Source organism: Microcaecilia unicolor, chromosome 3, assembly GCF_901765095.1.
Source record: "Microcaecilia unicolor chromosome 3, aMicUni1.1, whole genome shotgun sequence".
NCBI classification, from domain to species: Eukaryota; Metazoa; Chordata; class Amphibia; order Gymnophiona; family Siphonopidae; genus Microcaecilia; species Microcaecilia unicolor.
Genome location: NC_044033.1, coordinates 193,226,227 through 193,248,495, shown reverse-complemented (window position 1 = coordinate 193,248,495; position 22,269 = coordinate 193,226,227). Strand labels below are relative to the sequence as shown.

General features: G+C 42.0%; 1 protein-coding gene across 2 annotated transcripts in view; it reads left to right on the top strand.

Annotated features, from left to right (window-relative positions):
• The window catches only part of VAV1 (vav guanine nucleotide exchange factor 1), a 126,545-nt gene that overhangs the window by 53,470 nt on the left and 50,806 nt on the right, over window positions 1–22,269 (top strand). The window contains exons 11-15 of one of the 2 annotated variants that reach the window (XM_030196868.1): window positions 2,271–2,339; window positions 2,718–2,804; window positions 14,274–14,359; window positions 14,482–14,614; window positions 19,261–19,370. In XM_030196868.1, coding sequence (XP_030052728.1) covers window positions 2,271–2,339; window positions 2,718–2,804; window positions 14,274–14,359; window positions 14,482–14,614; window positions 19,261–19,370 — 485 coding nt within the window. The remainder of the gene's footprint in view (window positions 1–2,270; window positions 2,340–2,717; window positions 2,805–14,273; window positions 14,360–14,481; window positions 14,615–19,260; window positions 19,371–22,269) is intronic. The other variant, XM_030196869.1, reaches the window with a different exon arrangement.

Below are 22,269 nucleotides of genomic sequence, written 5' to 3'. Positions count from 1 at the left end.
GACTGGGACGATCTGGGCAAGGCTGGGCACTCGGGTCGTGGTATATATCTACTTCATTTTTCTTGCTGGAGATGTGATCTAATGTTGACTCGGGGGGGGGGGGAGGGGGACCACATATCCAGTGAAAAGTACAAAAATTCTCTTTGCCCTAAAACACCATAAAGCAAATATCACGTGTCTCCAGGAAACATGCCTTTCAGAGAACGAGCATGTGAAATTACAAAGATCTTGGGTTGGTTAGGTGCATTCAACTTCTTCTGTGGGGTGGTGGAGAGGGGTATCTGTTCTCATTAGGAAAGGTCTAGCTTGTAAAGCAGAATTACTGTCTAGAGGCTATGAGGGGAATTATGTGGTGTTGCATCTATGGCTTCAGAGTGTAGAGTATCTTCTGGTGATTTATGACCCTACATTTTTTAATTCATTGGTACAGCTTTGCCTCCCTTATCATTCTGTCAAAGTACTGGTGATGGGAGATTTTAATTTAGTATCTGATCCCAATATTGACTGTTCTTATCATGGTGGGGGGGGGGGGGGGCATGGGTACTGGTTCTTCCTTCCTTCCTTCCTTTATGAGGTCCTTGATCCTTGTTGGTGCATGGCATTCTCTCCACCTGGGGGAAACAGACTTTGCTTATCTTTCTCGGGCCCATAGGACACTCTCACGTCTAGATTACATCATGGTTGAACTTCCATTTTTCTCTTGGTACTATCTGCAGCTGTTGGCCCGGAGGAGATCTCTGATCATTTCATGGTCTGGATTGATGAGGCTCCGGTGTACTATCGGTCCTTCTTGGGGTGACGTTTTCCCTTGTATCTATATCAGGATACACATTTTTGAAACTATATTCAGGAGAAATGGGAAACTTATTTGCATTATAACCAGGCCCAAATAGAGCAACCATCTCTCTTCTGGTTGGCTTCCAAGGCACTGCTTTGGGGGGGGGGATATTATCTCATATATCCAAGCTTAATCATGTGAGAGAGAGATGCCAAGGGGTGACGCTTGCTGGTGTGAGAGAGAGAGATGCCGAGGGGTGACGTTCGTTGGTGTGAGAGAGAGACGCTGAGGGATGAAGCTTGCTCATGTGAGAGCGAGATGCCGAGGGGTGACGCTTGCTGGTGTGTGAGAGAGAGAGATGCGGAGGGATGATGCTCGCTGGTGTGAGAGGGACGCCAAGGGATAACACTCACTCATGTGAGCGAGAGATGCCAAGGGGTGACGCTCGCTGGTGTGTGAGAGAGAGAGAGATGCCGAGGGATGACACTCGCTCATGTGAGAGAGAGAAGCCGAGGGATGATGCTCACTGGTGTGAGAGAGAGATGCTGAGGGATGACGCTCACTGGTGTGAGAGGGATGCCGAGGGATGATGCTCGCTCATGTGAGAGAGAGATACTGAGGGGTGACACTCACTGGCATGAGAGAGAGAGATTCCAAGGGATGACGCTCACTCATGTGAGAGAGAGAGACACCGAGGGGTGATGCTCATTGGTGTGAGAGAGATACGCTTAATACATGTGCATTCACCATATTTTTATATTTTAGAAAATGTTCTGGGTTATGCAGAGCCTTTTGTAATATACTGGAGCAACTGTGAACATCCTAATTCCTGCCTTCATCCTATGCAAAAAGGGGCTTTATGGAAATCCTGAGACCCCAACTAGCTGGGGATCCTCCGGGACAGGTTTGGGAACCAGGGAACCAGTGTGTGTTCTCATGGCGTGTAGATATTATCCACGGTGACGTTAAACACAGAGTGTTGAACAGATCAGGATCTTGTACAGGGAAAGTAATTTAGCCATATTTCTCCAGTGTCCCAAACTTGTCAAAGAAAAACTCTGCAGGGAATTTACATTCTAAGGATGAGCATGCAGCTCTGTGGGTACCAAGGCCATCCTGGATGGTGGGTATGGGGGGAAATCGAGATGCACTAGCCCTGTTTCCATTTCAGTAATGTTCTTTCTGCATGCACTTGTGGTCTGTGAGGTAAGAGTCTGCGTAACAAACACATTTCGTGATATTAGTTAATCCTGTCTCGTTTTCATATCATGTTTTCTCATGTTTGTAATATTTTGTTCTCTGGCTAATGTATAGTGTGGGATATGAATATGCCATTACTACACTGGTACCCCCTTCCATATGGGGGGTGGGATTCTGGATTCCTCAAGAGCCATCCTTGATGGGTCCCCCTATATCCATCAACTGCTGAGCACTTGGTTGGTAGAAGATTACTTAATTTAACGTGCAATCTTCTACATTTCACGCTTTGTAGGAGCTGGCGAAACATACCCAAGATGAGAAAGAAAAGAAAAACCTGCGACTTGCTTTGGATGCCATGAAAGTAAGGGCTAGTGTTCTGTAAAATTTTTTTACTTTAGACAGGGTAAGAAGGGGAAGGGTGAATTTTTATTCTATTGGTTTTATCTGTGACTAGGGGCTGAGGAAGGTTGGTTACTTGGCAGAATAGAAAAATATAATTAGACAATTTCTTAATGGCTTTTTCAAGGCAGTGTACAAAACAAAACATATAATTAAAATCGCATACAGAAAATCACCTGACACTTTGCTGCCCATGTAAATTCATCTTAGCATGCCTGCACTGATGAACACTGCTCACGCTATGGTCGGTGGGAATTCCACCTGAAAGAAATGGTTAGACTGGCTCAAACTGGCTACCAAGCCACCACTTAATCCTTGCTCTATCCTTGCCTACCTTTAGGATTTAGCGCAATGTGTGAATGAAGTGAAGCGGGATAACGAGACGCTGAAGCAGATCACACATTTCCAGCTCTCCATTGAGAACCTGGTAAGTGCTGTGCAGAGAGGCAGCGGAACAGAACCCCCTCCCCTCCATAATGCTCTGGGACCCTAACTCAGTGTAGATCCACAGCTGGACAAGTGGTATCCGTGGTTGTGATGAGATGGGGGGCTGGGTGTACATATTTACACACACATGACTGGGATTCTGGGAATGTGTGTGACACGTGACTGGGGAGGGGGGCATATTCCACTCTGTCATGGTGTCCGCTTTGTCCCTCTTCCCCTTTTCCCCTCAGTACGTTCTGCTAGAATAATTTTTCCTCTTCCTCCCACTCTGGTTTTGGTTATGTAGGTTTGTACAGCATCTTGGATGGTGAGACCTGCACTGGTCACTACACCCAGGGCCGTGCCGATGCGGTAAGCGGGGTAAGCGCCGCAGGGAGGGCGCCATCTTCTGGGGGGCGCCGCCGCTGCGTGCTTACCTTGCCCCTCCCGCTCCCATGTAGGAACTGCCCGCCCTCTTCTCCCCCCCCAAGATCGCTTTCCTTTTTTTTTCTTTTAAATTTACCTTCCTCCGGCAGCGCAGCGTCAGTGAAGGAGGTGGTGCTCCCAGTCCCGACGTCTCTAGCCTTCCATTGGTTTGCTCAGTGTCCTGTCTTCTTCTGACATCATCGAAGGCTAGAGACGTCTGGACTGGGAGCGCCGCCTCCTTCACTGACGCTGCGCTGCCGGAGGAAGGTAAATTTAAAACAAAAAAAAAGGAAAGGGATCTTGGGGGGGGGGGGGGGAGAAGAGGGTGGGCAGTTTCTACATGGGAGCGGGAGGGCAGGGGAGAGAGGAGCATAGATGGGAGGGCAGGGTTCATGGAAGGGAGAGAGGGGAATTGCTTGATCGGGATGAATGGCGGGGGCAGGGGACAGATGGGCATGGATGGGTGGGAGGGTAGGGCTCAGGGAGAGAGGGGAATCGCTGCCTTGGAGCCAGGCAGGTGCGGGGGGGGGGGGGGGGCGGTGGCGCCAACTGGTAGTCTGCAGGGGGGCGCCAGAGACCCTTGGCACGGCCCTGACTACACCGGCCAAACCGTCCACCGCGCTCGTGTTCCATTTTCAGTGGGGCATTGGTGACTTTTTAAAAAAAAAAACCAATTGCTTTATTCCATTAAAAAAAAAAAAGATAAGAAAAGCAAATGAAAAATGTCATTGCACACCTGTAGTACCTGTAGGAACATCGGGTACAAATCTTTTGTGAAATTCGAGGCAGAACTGAAGACCAGGTGTGTGTGTCCCTTTAAACTAGCTGTTTAGTTTGCACTGTGAAGAGCAGATGATCGAAAGCTTCATGCTGTTCCAAACAGCTTTCTAAAAATAGGGCTGGAACAGCGCGGGGCTTTACCCACCCCTATGATCACAGATAATAGCATGCAAATTTATGCAGTCTATTATCTCTGATCATAAGGTAAAGTGCGGGAGGATTGTGCCTGAACATGTTTGACAGGTCTGGGCTCTCAAAAGCCCAGACCTGTCAAACACAGAGGGTGGAGGTCCATGGGATCACCAGACCCCAAACAGCATGGCCCTGGTGGCTAAGTGACACGGAGACGGGAGGTCTGGTGGATCTCTAGTCCCTCCGACTCCCTCCAACACAAGTTCAGGGGGGAATGGAGATCTAGTGGGACTCCTGCCCCCCCAACCCCCCTAGCATCCCCTCAAATAGAGCCCTGGAGGCCCAGTGGGCCGTGAATCAACTCCCCCCCCCCCCCATGGTGGTCTAGCAACCCTCTTCCTCTCCCCACTACCTTTATTGGAAGAGGGAGGAGGCCTCCCTCCTCATCCATCGGGACAGCCTCAAAAATAGTGGCACCTAGCCATACCCAGTGCATCCTGGGATGCGCTGGGTGGGGATTCACACCATATAAAGGAGGCTATTTTCATTAATATGGTATGGAACTCTGGATGTGTAAGTGTTCTGTTTGAGGCTCTTTCATTATTACAGTACAAAGCTTTGGATGTGTGTGTGATCTAATTGAGGCTCTTGTGTTTGAGGATATGTTCATTAATGTGGCATGGCACTCTGATGTGTGATTGTTCTTTTTGAGTCTATTTTCATTAATATGGCACAGAGCTTTCAATGTGAGAGTGTTCTGTTTGAGGCGCTTTTCATTAATACAATACGGAGCTTTGGATATGTGAGTGTTTGAGGCTATTTTCATAAATATAGTATGGAGCTCTGGATGTTCAGTATTCTGTTTGAGGTTCTTTTCATTAATATTGAACGGAGCTATGCATGTGTGAGTGATCTATTTGAGGGTCTTTTAATTAATGCAGTACAGAGCTATGGATGTGTGAGTGTTCTGTTTGAGGCTGGTTTCATTAATACAGTATGGAGCTCTTAAGGATGAGTCTTCTGTTTGAGGCTATTTCAATTAATGTACGGAGCTCTGGATGTGAGTGATCGGTTTGAGGCTCTTTTCATTAATACAGTTTGGAGCTCTGGGATCTGGATGTGAGTGATTGGTTTGAGGCTCTTTTCATAATACAGTTTGGAGCTCTGGATGCTGTTTTGTTGAGGCTATTTTCAGTAACAGAGTATGGAGCTCTGGGTGATTTATTGTTCTGTTTGATGCAATTTTTGTGTGAGTATTCGGTTTGAGGCTCTTTTCATTAATACAGTATGGAGCTTTGGATGTGTAAGTGTTGTGTTTGAGGCTCTCTCCTTTAATACAGTATAGAGTTTTCGATGCATGAATGCTCTGTTTGAGGCAATTGTCATTAGTACGGTATGGAACTCTGGGTCTGTGATTGTTCTGTAAGAGGCTCTTTTCATTAATACAGTATGGAGCTCTGAATGTTGTGTTTGAGGCTCATTCCATTAATACAGTACAGAGTTCTGAATGCGTGATTGTTCTGCTTGTGGCTTTTTTTCATTAATACAGTACAGAGCTATGGATGTGTGATTGTTCTGTTTGAGGCTGTTTTCATTACTACAGTCAGGAGCTTTGGTTGATTGAGAGTTCTGTTTGAGGCAATTTTCATTAATACAATACGGAGCTCTGGAAGACTTAATGTTCTGTTTGAGGTTGTTTTCATTAATACAGTTCAGAGATATGGATGTGTGAGTGTTCTGTTTGAGACTCATTTCATTAATACAGTACGAAGCCCTAGAGGTTGAGTGTTCTGTTTGAGGCTATTTCAATTAATACTGTACGGCGCTCTGGATTTGAGAGTGTTCTGTTTGATGCTCTTTTCATTAATACAGTATGGTGTTCTGGATGTATGAGTGTTCTGTTTGAAGCTATTTTCATTAATATATTAAGGAGCTCTGGATCTTGAGTGTTTTGTACGAGGTTCTTTTCATTAATTTAGTATGAGTTCTGCACGTGGGAGTGTTCTCTTTGAGGCTATTTTCATTAATATGATACTGAACACTAGATGTCTTAGTGTTCTGGATGAGGTTATTTTCATTAATACAGTACGGAGATTTGGATATATGAGTCTTTTTGAGGCTCTTTGCATTAATACATTTTGGAGCTCTGGACGTTGAGTGTTCTGTTCAAGGCTGTTTTCATTAAATCAGTATAGAGCTCAAAGTGTGAGTGTTCTGTTTGAGGCTATTTTCATTAATACGGTATGGAGCTTTTGCTGTGATATGTTTGAGGCAATTTTCATTAATACAATACGGAGCTCTGGAAGACTTAATGTTCTGTTTGAGGTTGTTTTCATTAATACAGTTCAGAGATATGGATGTGTGAGTGTTCTGTTTGAGACTCATTTCATTAATACAGTACGAAGCCCTAGAGGTTGAGTGTTCTGTTTGAGGCTATTTCAATTAATACTGTACGGCGCTCTGGATTTGAGAGTGTTCTGTTTGATGCTCTTTTCATTAATACAGTATGGTGTTCTGGATGTATGAGTGTTCTGTTTGAAGCTATTTTCATTAATATATTAAGGAGCTCTGGATCTTGAGTGTTTTGTACGAGGTTCTTTTCATTAATTTAGTATGAGTTCTGCACGTGGGAGTGTTCTCTTTGAGGCTATTTTCATTAATATGATACTGAACACTAGATGTCTTAGTGTTCTGGATGAGGTTATTTTCATTAATACAGTACGGAGATTTGGATATATGAGTCTTTTTGAGGCTCTTTGCATTAATACATTTTGGAGCTCTGGACGTTGAGTGTTCTGTTCAAGGCTGTTTTCATTAAATCAGTATAGAGCTCAAAGTGTGAGTGTTCTGTTTGAGGCTATTTTCATTAATACGGTATGGAGCTTTTGCTGTGATATGTTTGAGGCTATTTTCATTATTTTATATTTTTTTATTACATTTGTACCCCGCGCTTTCCCACTCAAGGCAGGCTCAATGCGGCTTATATGGGGCAATGGAGGGTTAAGTGACTTGCCCAGAGTCACAAGGAGCTGCCTGAAGTGGGATTCGAACTCAGTTCCTCAGGACCAAAGTCCACCACCCTAACCACTTGGCCACCATTACGGAGCTTTGGATGTGTAAGTGTGTTTGAGGCACTTATAATTATACAGTACGGAGTTCTAGATGTGTGAGTGTTCTATTTGAGGCTATTTTCAATTATACAGTATGGAGCTCTGGATTTGAGTGTATTCTGTTTGAGGTTCATTTCATTAATATAGTATGGAGATCTGAATGTGTGAGTGATCTCTTTGAGGCTTTTTTTCATTAATACAGTACGTCTTTCAGGATGTGTGTTTGAGGCTGTTTTCATTTATACATTATAGAGCTTAGATGTTGAGTGTTCTGTTTGAAACTATTTTCATTAATACGGAACTGAACTCTGGATGTGTGAGGGTTCTGTTAGAGGCTATTTTCTTTACTATAGTATGGTGCGTTTGATTTGTTAGTGTTCTTTTTGAGGCTCTTTTTTAGTACAGTATGGAGCTTTGAATGTTCAGTGTTCTGGTTGAGGCTATTTTTATTGAAGTATAGAGCTCTGGATGTTGCGTATTTTGTTTGCAGCTGTTTTCATTAATATGGTTCGGATTTCTGGATGTGTGAGTGTTCTTTTTGAGGCTGGTTTTATGAATACTATACAGATCTTTGAATGTGCATATGTTCTGTTTGAGGCTATTTTCAGTAATACTGTAGGAAATTCTGGATGTGTCATTGTTTTGTCTGAGGCTGTTTTCATTAATACAGGACAGAGCTCTGGATATATGAGTGTTCTGCTTGATGCTCCTTTTCTTAATATAATACAGAGCTTTATTTTATTTTATTTTTTTGTTACAGTTGTACCCCTCGCTTTCCCACTCATGGCAGGCTCAATGCGGCTTACATGGGGCAATGGAGGGTTAAGTGACTTGCCCAGAGTCACAAGGAGCTGCCTGTGCCTGATAGATGTCTGATTGTTCTCTTTTAGGCTATTTTTATTAATACATGTGGAGCTCTGAATGTGGGAGTGTCCTGCTTGAGGCTATTTTTATTAATACAGTATGGACCTTTAGATGTGTGTGTGTTCTGTTTGAGGCTATTTTCATTAATATGGTACGGCGCTCTGGATATATGATTGTTGCGTTTGAGGCTATTTTCATTAATACGGTACGGCGCTCTGGATATATGATTGTTGCGTTTGAGGCTATTTTCATTAATACGGTACGGAGCTCTGGATGTGAGAGTGTTCAGATTGAGGCTATTTCACTAATACCATAGGGAGCTCTGGATGTGTGAGTGTACTATTTGAAGCTGTTTTTATTTAGTCAGTGTTGAGTTCTGGATGTGTAAGTGTTCTGTTTGAAGCAATTTTAATCAATATGGCACAGGGCTCTGGATGTGAAGGTGTTATCTTTGAGGCTGTTTTCCATAATACAGTACAGAACTCTGTATGTGTGAGTGTTGTGTTTGAGGCTCTTTTCATTAATACAATATAGAGCTCTGGATGTGTATTTTGTTTGAGGTTATTTTCATTACTGCAGTACGCAGCTCTGTATGTGTAAATGTTGCGTTTGAGGCACTTTTCATTAATACAGTATGGAGTTCTGGATGTGTAAGTGTTCTGTTTGAATCTCTTTTCATTAATATGGTATTGAACACTGGATGTTTTCTATGTGAGGCTATTTTTAGTAATACGGTACAGAGCTCTTGATATGAAAGTGTTCTGTTTGAAGCTATTTTCATTAATACAGTATAGAGCTCTGGATGTGTGAGTGATCTGTTTGAGGCTATTTTCATTAATACAGTATGAAGATTTGGATGTTGAGTGTTCTGTTTTAGGTTCATTTCATTAATATAGTATGGAACACTGAACGTTGACTGTTCTTTTTTATGCTCTTTTCATTAATACAGTATAGAGCTTGTGATGTGTGAGTGTTTTGTTTGAGGGCTCTTTTCCTAATACAGAGCTCTGGATGTGTGACAGTTCTGTTTGATGCTATCTTCATTAATACGGTATGGAACTCTAGGTGCCTTAGTGATCTGAGGCTATTTTCATTTGTATGGTATGAAGCTCTGGATGTTTTAGCATACTGTTTGAAGCTATTTTCATTTTACAGTACAGAGCTTTGCATCTGTGAGTGTTTTGTTTTAGGCTATTTTCATTAATAAAGTACAGAGCTCTGGGTGTTTTATTGTTCTGTTTAATGTTATTTTCAGTAATACAGTACAGAGCTTTTGGTGTGAGTATTCTATTTGAGTCTCTTTTTATTAATACAGTACAAAGCCCTGGATGTTTTACGGTTCTGTTTGATTACTATTTTAATTAATTCTGTAAGAAGCTTTGGATATGCAAGTTTTCTGTTTGAAGATATTTTCATTAATAGAGTACTTAGGTTTGGATGTGTGAGTGTTCTGTTTGAGGCTATTTTCATCAAATACAATACAGAGTTCTGGATGTGTGAGAATTCAGTTCAAGGGTATTTTCATTAACATGGCACAGATCTCTGGATATGAGATCTGTTTCAGGCCCTTTTTATCTGTATAGGACAGGTCTGAATGTGAGTGTTGTGTTCTGTTTGAGGCTATTTTCATAAATATGGTACGAAACTCTGGATGTTTTAGTGTTATATTTCAGGCTCTTTTTCTTAATACAGTAAAGCTTTCTGGATATGTGACTGAGGCTTTTTTCATTTATACAGTATGGAACACTTGATGTGTGAAGGTTCTGTTTGAGGCTCATTCCATTAAAATATTACAGAATATGGATTTTGAGTGTTCTGTTTGAGGTTTGTTTTTCATTAATACAGTACAGAGCTATGGATGTGTGAGTGTTCTTTTTGAGGCTATTTTCATTATAAAGTACGGCGCTCTGGATGTGTGAGTGTTTTGTTTGAGACTCTTTTCTTTAATACATTATGAAGCTCTGGATGTGCAAGTATTCTATTTGATGCTAATTTTTTAATACATTACAGAGCGCTGGATGTTTGAGTGTTTTCTTTGAGACCATTTTCATTAATAAGAGTATGGAGCTTTGGATATGTGAGTGCTCTATTTGAAGCTGTTTTCATTAATTCAGTATTGAGTTCTGGATGTGTGAGTTTTCTATTTGAGGCTGGGTTCATTAATACAGTACAGAGTTCTGGATGTGGCGTGCTCTGTTTGAGGCTGTTTTCATCAATAGAGTATGTAGTTCTGGATGTGTGACTGTTCTGTTTGAGTTTATTTTTATTAATACAGTACAATGCTCTGGATGTTGAGTGTTCTGTTTGAAGCTATTTTCAGTAATACGGTACAGAACTCTCGATATGTGATTGTTCTGTTTGAGGCTATTTTCATTAATACGGTATTCAGCTCTGGATGTATGATTGTCCTGTTTGTGGCTTTTTTCATTAATATAGTACAAAACTCTGGATGTTCTAGTGTTCTGTTTGAGGCTATTTTCATTATTAGAGTATGTAGTTCTGGATGTGTGAGTGTTCTGTTTGAGTCTCTTTTCATTAATGGAGTACAGAGTTTTGGGTGTTGTTCTGTTGAGGCTATTTTCATTATTAGAGTATGTAGTTCTGGATGTGTGAGCTGTTTGAGGTTTTTTTTCATTAATACAATACAGAGCTATGTATGTGCGAGTGCTATATTCATTAATATGGTACAGAACTCTTGATGTCTTAGTGCTCTGTTTGAGGCTATTTTCATTAATATAGTATGGAGCTCTGGATTTTTTAGTGTTTTGTTTGAGACTATTTTCACTCATATGGTATGGAACCCTGGATGTGCGAGGGCTCTTTTCCTTAAAACAGTACGGAGCTCTGGATGTGTGAGAGTTCTGTTTAGTGCTATCTTCATTAATATGCTACAGAACTCTAAATGTGTTAGTGCTCTGTTTGAGGCTATTTTCACTAATATAATATGGAGCTCTGGATGTTTTAGTGTTATGTTTGAGGCTATTTGCATTATTAGATTACTGAGCTTTGCATCTGTAAATGTTTTGTTTGAGGCTATTTTCATTAATACAGTATGGATCTGGGTTTTCTGTTTAATGCTATTTTTGTTAATATATTACGGAGATTTGGGTGTGAGTATTCTATTTGAGGCTCTTTTTATTAATACAGTACAGAGCTGTGGATGTCTTACTGTTCTGCTTGAGACTATTTTAATTAATACAGTATGGAGCTTTGGATATGAGCGTGTTCTATTTGAGGCTATTTTCATTAATATAGTACGAAACTCAATGTTCTAGTGTTCTGTTTGAGGCTATTTTCATTATTAGAGTATGTAGTTCTGGATGTGTGAGTGTTCTGTTTGAGTTTCTTTTCATTAATGGAGTACAGAGTTTTGGGTGTGTGTTCTGTTGAGGCTATTTTCATTAATACAGTAAAGCTTTCTGGATATGTGACTTTGAGGCTATTTTCATCAATATGGTATGTAACTCTGGATATGTGAGTATTTTTCTGAGTCTTTTTTTCATTAATACAGTACGGCGCTTTGGATGTTTGAGTGTTCTGTTTGAGGCTATTTTCATTAATACGGTACGAAACTCTGGATGTTTTAGTATTCTCTTTGAGGCTTTTTTTTCTTAATATAAATAAAGTTTTCTGGATGTGTGACTGAGGCTATTTTCATTTATACAGTATGGAACTCTGTATGTTGAGTGTTCTGTTTGAAGCTGTTTTTATTAATATGGTACGGAACTCTGGATGTGTGAGTTTTCTTTCTCTTTGAGGCTATTTTAATAATATAATATGGAGCTCTTGTTGTTTTATTCTGTTTTACGCTATTTCTATCTATACAGTGCAGAGCTTTGGAGGTTGAGTATTCTGTTTGAGGCTATTTTTATTAATACAGTATTGAGCTCTGGATGTTTGTGTTCTGTTTGAGACACTTTTCATTAATACAGTATGACATTCTGAATGTGTGATTGTTCTGTTTGAGGCTCTTTTCATTAATACAGTACAAAAGTCTGGATGTGTGAGGGTTCCATTTGAGGCTCTTATCATTAGTGCTGTATGGAGCTCCAGATGTGTGAGGGTTCTCTTTGAGGCTGTTTTCATTAATTCAGTATGGAGTTCTGGATGTATGAGTGTTCTGTTTGAGGCTGTTTTCATTAATTCAGTACAGAGATCTAGATGTGTGAGTGTTCTGTTTCAGGCTCTCTTTATTAATACGGTATGGAGATCTGTATGTGTTTTGTATGTGGCTTTTTTTATTAATACAGTACAGAATGCTGAATGTTTGAGTGTTCTTTTTGAGTCTCTTTTCATGAATACAGTACAGAGTTTTCCATATGTGAGTGTTCTGTTTCAGGCTCTTTTCATTAATACGGTACGGAAGTCTGGATGTGTGATCTGGTTGAGACTATTTTCATTAATATGGTACCAAGCTCTGGATGTCAGACTATTCTGTTAGAGGTTATTTTCGTTAATACTTTTCATTAATATACTTGGAAACTCTGGATGTGTATATGTGGTTACATAGCTACATGAAATTTATCCTAGTACATGAGGATTTACAAAAATATACAAACTTTAGCCAGAAAGGTAAGGGTAATTTTCAGAAGTCAATCTGTGTTCCAAATTGCTATTTTACTAGGAGAAATTCTCATTCTCGGGGGTGGGGTGAAGGTTATATTTTCAAATAGCTGCATGTTTATAAACACTTTGCATATACTTAGGAAAGTACCTGTATTGTTTTCAAGGTCTAATTTCAAGGAGGAAGCACTCGGGAAACACTTCACCTGCTCTTTCTGCAGGCAGCTGAGTGGGGTGAAAATACCTCACGTACATTTCAAAATAAAGTATATGCACACTGATCTCCTATCCTGACCTAAACATATCCACAGGAAGACTTCCTTCTAAGTCACTTAAAAGTGTGTGAGATTTTCAATCAGGCCATTCTTTCTAGTAAATGTTTGAAAATTGGGCTCCTGTTGATAAGGTATGCGTGTAAAAATGCAAGACTCTAAAGCGACATTTCATTTGACTGGGTTGTGGCCTAGTGGTTAGTGTGGTGGACTTTGGTCCTGGGGAAGTGGGTTCAATTCCCACTGTAGGCACAGGCAGCTCCTTGTGACTATGGGCAAGTCACTTAACCCTCCATTGCCCCAGGTACAAATGAGTACCTGCATATAATATGTAAGCCGCATTGAACCTGCTATGAGTGGGAAAGCGCCGGGTACAAATGTAAAAAAAAAAAAAAAAAATTAATTGAAAGAGTACATTTGAGGTTGGAATTAAGCGTCATGCACATTCGGGAAAGCAAAATACAAAAGTGCCAGACCCCTAAGAGAAAAACTACACTGGCTCCCACTAAAAGAACAAATTGCATTCAAAGTATGCACCATGGTCCACAAAATTATACATGGGGATGCTCCGGCCTATATGTCAGACCTTATAGACCTACCTGCTAGGAACGCAAAAAGATCAGCACGTACATTCCTCAACCTCCATTACCCCAAATGCAAAGGACTAAAATACAAGTCCAGTTACGCAACCAGTTTCTCCTACATTTGCACGCAGCTATGGAGCGTGCTTCCGAAGACCATAAAGACAACGCACGATGTAACTATCTTTCGAAAGCTACTGAAAACTGACTTATTCAAGAAGGCATACAACAAACAACTGTCCTAATTACTAAACAATAAGAATGAAGAATAAGATTGGACCGACCCTAATCATGCGACCGAGCAAACGCAATGACCTTAACGAACAAACAATACCACTTCTAATCTAAAATCGACTACTATGCAACCACACAATGCCGACTAACTTCACTGCCATACACCATTACTCTCACCCTAATGTTGTCACCTGAGCAACTACATAATGCTGACACCTACACAAGATCACAATGTATTCTTCTACCATGTATGTACGCACTTGATTGTAAAACCATGTGCATATTTGTAGTCCGGAAATGGCAATCGCCATTACGGCAAATGTAAGCCACATTGAGCCTGCAAATAGGTAGGAAAATGTGGGATACAAATGCTACAAATAAATAAAATAAATAAAATTGTAAGTTGAGCATGCTCGGTGGCTGTCATGTAACTCTCACCATATCGAGTACTTTCTTCCCATTATTAGTACCTAATTACTTTGCTAATGGATTTTATTTTTTACTCAAGAATGAATCGTTGGCCCATTATGGGAGACCAAAGATAGATGGGGAGCTGAAAATTTCCACTGCTGAGAAACGCTCTAAAATGGATCGGTAAGGCTAAGCAAGGTCCAGTTTTAAGTCCCTGTTGGGTCTTTCCCTGACAATTAGCCCTCACAGGTTTCCTTGGTGTGTTTGTACAGCTTAACTGTGTAACTTTGTGATCTTTTCGGCAGATATGCCTTTCTGTTGGACAGAGCTGTACTTCTTTGCAAAAGGAAAGGAGAAACGTTTGAGCTGAAAGATTTCATTAATCTTCAAAATTACCAAATCCGGGATGACTCCTCTGGGGAGAGAGAAAGTAAGAAGGTAAATTTTATTGTAATTAGGCTGAAAGTTTAGCAGAGCAGGAAGACACAAGGTACCTGTGCAAAGGCCTTAGATTTTTTTTTAACAGGACAACCTCTAAGATGTTTATTTTAAACTGTTTTTTTAAATATAAATAACACTGGCACCTCTGTGTCTTTATAGATGAGGTTCTGGGAACCAGCTCCAACAGCATGTAAATGGCCACATATATATTTATTCCTGCTTCAAAGTTCGTGTCCATGTGGTGCATGTTTTCTGTATCTTGTAACAAACACGTGTAGTGGACCTGTCAGCAGGACTGATCTTAGCAGCTGCGGGGCCCTGTGCAGACCAGTTCAGTGAGGCCCACTAGCCCCACCCATTTGCCTAGTTCCACCCCTTGCCTAGACCCTCCCCCTATTGACAAGATGTTTATTTTTTTTATTTTTTATTTATGAAAATTCAAATATAGACAAATCATGCAATCTTGTACAGAAAAACTGATTCAAATAGGCATAATGCTATCACAGGAAACCTAGTATTACGCAATGAAAATAACCAATTCTCATAACATAGAGGAGAGTAAAGGAAAAATATTAATTAATTAAGAAAAGATCCAGGTATGTGGGCAGAGTACTTTCAAATTCCCCTATTACTGTAACACAGCAATCCAGAGATTCCCTAATAGCCAAAAAAGATGTGCAATGCATAGGTTCCCAAAGAGACACATTTCACTAAAGACAAAATCACAATACATTTACAGGGGAATTTTAAGTAAAATTTTGCACTCAGTTGGAGCACTGAGCAAACTGGTAACCTTCGTGCTAGGGAAGAGAAGCAAAATTGTACATTAGGTAGAAAAGTACAAAGAGAAGTTTCTAATACCAGAGCAGTACCAAAGCAAAAGATTACTTGCAGTAAGTACATAAGTAATGCCATACTGGGAAAAGACCAAAGGTCCATCGAGCCCAGCATCCTGTCCCCGACAGCGGCCAATCCAGGTCAAGGGCACCTGGCAAGCTACCCAAACGTACAAACATTTTATACAAGTTATTCTCGAAATTGTGGATTTTTCCCAAGTCCATTTAGTAGCGGTCTATGGACTTGTCCTTTAGGAAACCGTCCAACCCCTTTTTAAACTCTGCCAAGCTAACCGCCTTCACTACGTTCTCCAGCAACGAATTCCAGAGTTTAATTACGCATTGGGTGAAGAAAACTTTTCTCCTATTTATTTTAAATTTACTACAGTGTAGTTTCATCGCATGCCCCCTAGTCCTAGTATTTTTGGAAAGCGTGAACAGACGCTTCACATCCATCTGTTCCACTCCACTCGTTATTTTATATACCTCTATCATGTCTCCCCTCAGCCGTCTCTTCTCCAAGCTGAGAAGCCCTAGCTTCCTTAGTCTTTCCTCATAGGGAAGTCGTCCCATCCCCGCTATCATTTTTGTCGCCCTTCGCTGCACCTTTTCCAGTTCTACTATATCTTTCTTGAGATGCGGCGACCAGAATTGAACACAATACTCAAGGTGCGGTCGCACCATGGAGCGATACAACGGCATTATAACATCCTCACATCTGTTCTCCATACCTTTCCTAATAATACCCAACATTCTATTCACTTTCCTAGCCGCAGCAGCACACTGAGCAGAAGGTTTCAGTGTATTATCAATGATGACACCCAGATCCCTTTCTTGGTCTGTAACTTCTAACGTGGAACCTTGCATGACGTAGCTATCATTTGGGTTCTTTTTTCCCACATGCATCACCTTGCACTTGTTCACATTAAACGTTATCTGCCATTTAGCCTCCCAGTCTCGTAAGGTCCTTCTGTAATTTTTCACAATGCTCTCGCGAGTTAACGATTTTGAATAACTTTGTGTCATCAGCAAATGTAATTACCTCGCTGGTTACTCCCATCTCTAAATCATTTATAAATATATTAAAAAGCAGCGGTCCTAGCACTGACCCCTGAGGAACCCTACTAACTACCCTTCTCCATTGTGAATACTGCCCATTTAACCCCACTTTCTGTTTCCTATCCTTCAACCAGTTTTTAATCCACAATAGGATATTTCCTCCTATTCCATGACCCTCCAATTTCCTCTGTAGCCTTTCATGAGGTACCTTATCAAACGCCTTTTGAAAATCCAGTTACACAATATCAACTGGCTCCCCTTTGTCCACATGTTTGTTTACTCCTTCAAAGAATTGAAGTAAATTGGTCAGGCAAGATTTCTCCACACTAAAGCCATGCTGACTTGGTCTCAGTAATCCATGTCCTTGGATGTTCTCTGTAATTTTGTTTTTAATAATAGCCTCTACCATTTTCCCCGGCACCGACGTCAGACTCACTGGTCTATAATTTCCTGGATCTCCCCTGGAACCTTTTCTAAAAATCGGCATTACATTGGCCACCCTCCAATCTTTCGGTACCACGCCTGATTTTAAGGATAAATTGCATATCACTAACAGAAGCTCCGCAATCTCATTTTTCAGTTCTATCAGTACTCTAGGAAGTATACCATCCAGTCCAGGAGATTTGCTACTCTTCAGTTTGCTGAACTGCCCCATTATGTCCTTCAGGTTTACTGTGAATTCAGTAAGTTTCTCTGACTCGTCCGCTTGTAATACCATTTCCGACACCGGTATCCCACCCAAATCTTCCTCGGTGAAGACTGAAGCAAAGAATTCATTCAATCTCTCCGCTACATTTTTGTCAGGGAATTCTTATGCACCATTCTTAGCTCAGCAGTAGCTGTCCATCTGTGCTGATGCAGGGGAGGCGGCCTGGGAGCCTGGGAGCAGCTGGCAGGCTGCAACTGGACCTGGATGACAGGAGGAAATGAAGAAGCATCCTGCCAGCCTAACTTGCCAAGAGCACCTGAGGCTGAATGCTGATTGGTTTCGTTGGAGTCAACAACTTCCTGCATTCTCTCACTTGGTCACAGTTTTTTCACATAGCTGAGCCAGAAGTGCAGCTGTGATTAATCAGGGAGCCTGTCTGGCGCATAAAAGGGCTCTTCTAATTGGCTGGGGCGATGATGAAAGACTGCTGCTTGGTCATCACCCCAGCCAATTAAGAGCCTTTTTAGGCACCAAACAGGCTCCCTGACCAATCACAGAAGCTGCACTGTTTGCTGGTTGCTGGTGTACCAACTAGGTAAAGCATCTGCGAATCATTGCGGGGACAGGGTCAGGGCGTTCCGAGGTTGTGAGGGAAGATGACGGTTCTGACCACCGATGCCGTGGCCGCAGGGCTATGTGATACAAGGTTGCACATTAGGAGTCATTGACCAGGAAAAGGATCTAGGTGTCATCATTGACGATACTTTGGAACCCTCTGCTCAGTGTGCTATGGTAGCAAAGAAAGCAAATAAAACGTTAGGTATTATTAGGAAAGGAATGGAAAATAAAAACGAGTATGCTATAATGCCTTTGTATCGCTCCATGGTGCGACCGCACCTTGAATGCAGTGTGCAGTTCTGGCCACCACATCTCAAACAAGATATAGTGGAATTAGAAAAGGTACAGAGAAGGGTGACAAAAATGATAAAGGGGATGGGACGACTTCCCTTTGAGGAAAGGCTGAAATGGCTTGGAGAAAAGACAGCTGAGGGGAGATATGATAGAGGTCTATAAAATAATGAGTGGAGCAGAACAGGTAGACGCGAATCGCTTGTTTACTCTTTCCAAAAATACTAGGACTACGGGGCACGCAATGAAACTACAAAGTAGTACATTTAAAACAAGTCGGAGAAAATATTTCTTCACTCAATCTGTAATTAAACTCTGGAATTTGTTGCCAGAGAATATGGTAAAAGCAGTTAGCTTAGCGGGGTTTAGAAAAGGTTTGCATTGCTTCCTAAAGGAAAAGTCCATAAACCATTATTAAATTGGACTTGAGGAAAATCCACTGCTTATTTCTAGGATAAGCAGCATAAAATGTATTGTACTGTTCTGGGATCTTGCCAGGTACTTGTGACCTGGGTTGGCCACTTTTGGAAACAGGATACTGTGCTTGATAGACCTTTGGTTTGTCCCAGTATGTCAACACTTATGTACTCCATGCACTACTGTCTGCCCCTTGCATTCACAATGGACAGTTTATTTATTTATTAGGATTTATTTACTGCCTTTTTGAAGGAATTCACTCAAGGCAGTGTACATTAAGAACAAACATGAGCAATAGGCAATTACAGCAGTAAAAATATTCAAATAATACAAAGTATGGAATAGTATACTACTTACAATGTCAACACAATACATAATAGAACATTTTAACAGACAGCGTAGGGTATAAGCAAAGATGGAACATATAGATAGGTAAGAGATTAAGAGGAATTAGAAAGTAAGGTGACTGATTTAAAGAAAGTTGCACATGTGTGTACCTTCTGATCACACTGGACTCTGTACTTCAAGCACTGCTGTCTGCCCTTTACTTTCGCAGTGCACATATGTGTTTTCTGATTACATTGGACTGTATACTTCTTGCACTACTGTCTGCCCCTTGTTCACATTCAACACACGTGTTCCTTCTGATCAAACTGCCGTCTACTTCATGCACTATTGTCTGCCCTTTGTATTCAGAGTGGACACACATGTTCTTCTGATTACACTGGACTGTGTACACTTCATTCACTTGTGTCTTCCCTTTGCATTCACAGTGGACACACATGTTCCTTCTGATCGAGAACCATAGAACCCAGGGATTTGAACTGTTTTTCAAGACCAGAGACTTGAAGAAGAAATGGCTGGAACAGTTTGAAATGGCTTTGTGAGTATTTTTTTCTGAATGTACATTGTAGGAAAGTAAGATGTTAGAGGCCATTTTTTAGAAGAGTATCAACATGAAACAGGGATTTCTAAATGTGAGCTATTGTACTGGAGAGTTCAAAGACGTGCAGTAGGAATAACTGTGTCCTTGAGAGCGTGTGATGTAAAAAGGCTTTTTCAGGTATGGAGCTGGATCACAATTGCGATGTACACGAGAATTTTCAAAATTTGTGCATATACACATGGAGGATAACTTTTAATTGGTCACCAATTAGGCATCTATTTTGGTCCTATTTTGTAGAATCTCACTGGTTCCTATTTGTCTTTAAGGAAAATACAGAAATGGTAGCTAAAATGAAGTCAGGAGCAGCTGTAACAGTTTGCACATACCGTACATGTAAATCGCAACTCCACACGAGATTTCTCTCTTATAGACAAGGTAGAGGCGGAGCCTGCCCTGGTATTGGCAGGGCCGCCTAGGGGGTGGGCAGGGGGGACAAAATTTCGGCTTTCCCTCCCTGTGTCCCACCCTCGCGGAAACCTGAAGTTACATGAGACGAGGGCGGAACACAGGGAGGGAAGGCCAGAAGAGAGGCGATCTGCGACTGCTGCTTTGAATGCAGGGGGCCCGGAGCCATGGAGGCAGGCAGGAGAGACCGCGGACTACAGCGGCAGGGGGGCAGATGCGAAGGCGGGACGGCCTTGCGGCCCTGGGCATTGGTAGTATGGAATGTTACGACTCTTTGGGTTTCTGCCAGGTACTTGTGACCTGGATTGGCCATTGTTGAGAAGAGGATTCTGGCTTTAAATGGACCATTGGTCTAACCCAGTTTGACTATTCCTATGTTCTGGTTCTGTTCACGTCTGATACACACAGGCACCTATGTGATTTTTACAAAATATGTCCAAAATAGGTACTCACTTGACTCCCAACATGTAGACTTTAAGAGGCAGAGCTAAAATCCACCCATGTATTTTCCACCTTACACATGTATGGGGGAAAATTCCCATGTCAGGGATAGCTCAAAGGCACACACAGGTTTTTAAGAACTGTTCATTTTTCCCAGGTTTTCCCACAATACGTGAAGTTATTCTCCTTAATCGCAGGTAGTTTAAACCCGCCTCCAAAATGAAGTCAACTTAAAAATGCAGCAAATGGAGAGGTCATGTGATGTGCTGAGGGGAATGGACGTGTGCTTGTTCCTCTCTGGGGTTCCCGCCCCCCCGATCATCCTTTTTAGCAGCTGTTCCAGAAGCCTTCAGCGAGAATTTCATGCTGAAACCCCAAGGCAGTGGATGGACAGATTCCTGGTGACGCTGGTCAGCAAAATGCCTGCAAAAAAACAAAAGCCCGAAAGTGAAAAGCTCCGCGCCTGTGAAGACAAGATGGCGCCGGCTGAGCACTCCGAGGCCCTGGCTTTCTCAACAACGCAGCTGCCGTAAGTCGTGCTCTGGAACCACGGTTGAATAAGCTTTCTGACCAGCTCATTAAAGTAGAATCGATGTTGGTGGACATGAATAAAAGAACCACAGAGCTGGAGGAGACAGTTTCGGGGACAGAGACGACAAAAAAAAAAAAATGGAGCAATTGGAGAAACAAGTAAAAACCTTAGAAGCTCAAATAGCCAATTTAGAGAATCGGTCACGAAGAAGTAACTTATGCTTGATTAGCCTATCTGAATCCCTACCGGACCAGAACCTTCTAGAATTGTTGGAATGGTGGCACTGCACAGAATTTGCGCTGTCGGATAGTATGGGCCCTCTCTGCCTGGAAAGAGCGCATCGGGTGGGCCATATGCGTGAAGGAGGGAACAGGCCTCGGGAGGTGCTGGTGAAAGTGCACAATTGTATACACAAGCAGGAGATTCTATGAGGCTTTTGGCAAAAATGAGGCACTCAAATATGATGGAGCTTCAGTACAGATTTATCAAGATTACTCGGTGGCATTTCAGGAGAAAAGACGCTGTTTCTTTATCCAGCATTGTTAAAGATATTCCATCAGGGACAGTGGAAGGCGTTTGATTCGGCTAAATCAGCACAGCAATATTTAAATGACTTTCGGGAGACGGCGACCCTTGCTACCTGATCATTTGGGCAGGATCTGGGACTGATAAATATAATTACTAAATGTACAGATTCTTGTTGACAGGCTGCTGTTCTACCAGATTTGGGTGTGGGACCCCGTAACATCGGAGTGAACCTCCTATTTTCATTACATGTGTGTGGTGGGAATTGTATTGGGAATAGATGGGGACGGAAGGGAAGGGGGTGGTGGGACAGGGAAGGGAGTTTGGGAGTTATGGGGAGACTGGGGTGCTGCATGGGAGCGGAGGGGACTACGGCTAGATTTTGTAGAAATGGAATGTGGATGTGTATATGGTGTATGTATTGGGGATGCGGGGACACCACTAGGTGAGCCTGGGCGCCTGGTGATGTGTGTTGAATGGGGACTTTGCAAATTGTCAAGACATATAATCCCTAGATGATGGCCACCCAGAAAAAGAGACACGTTAGATGTATATCTTGGAATGTGGGGGGCATTACTTCCCTGGTAAAGAGAGCCAAAATCGCCATAAAGCGGACATAGTGTGTCTACAGGAGACCAGATTGTCGAGGGCAGAGCATTCTAAACTGCAACGCCAGTGGGTGGGGCAGGTTTTCTGCCCCCCCTCTGTGGGGTGGCAAGGAGGTGTAGCCATATTACTACATAAATCCCTACAGTGCACAGCTATACAACTTTTTCACGACGACAAGGGCCGATAAATTGGGATAATGTTGACTTTACATGGTAGGGAACTGGTGCTGGTTGGGGTATATGGCCCGGTCCCTAGCAGTGGCGTAGCTAGAAGGCAATTTTTGGGTGGGCCAACAGGTTGGATGGATGGGTGCTAGAGAAACAC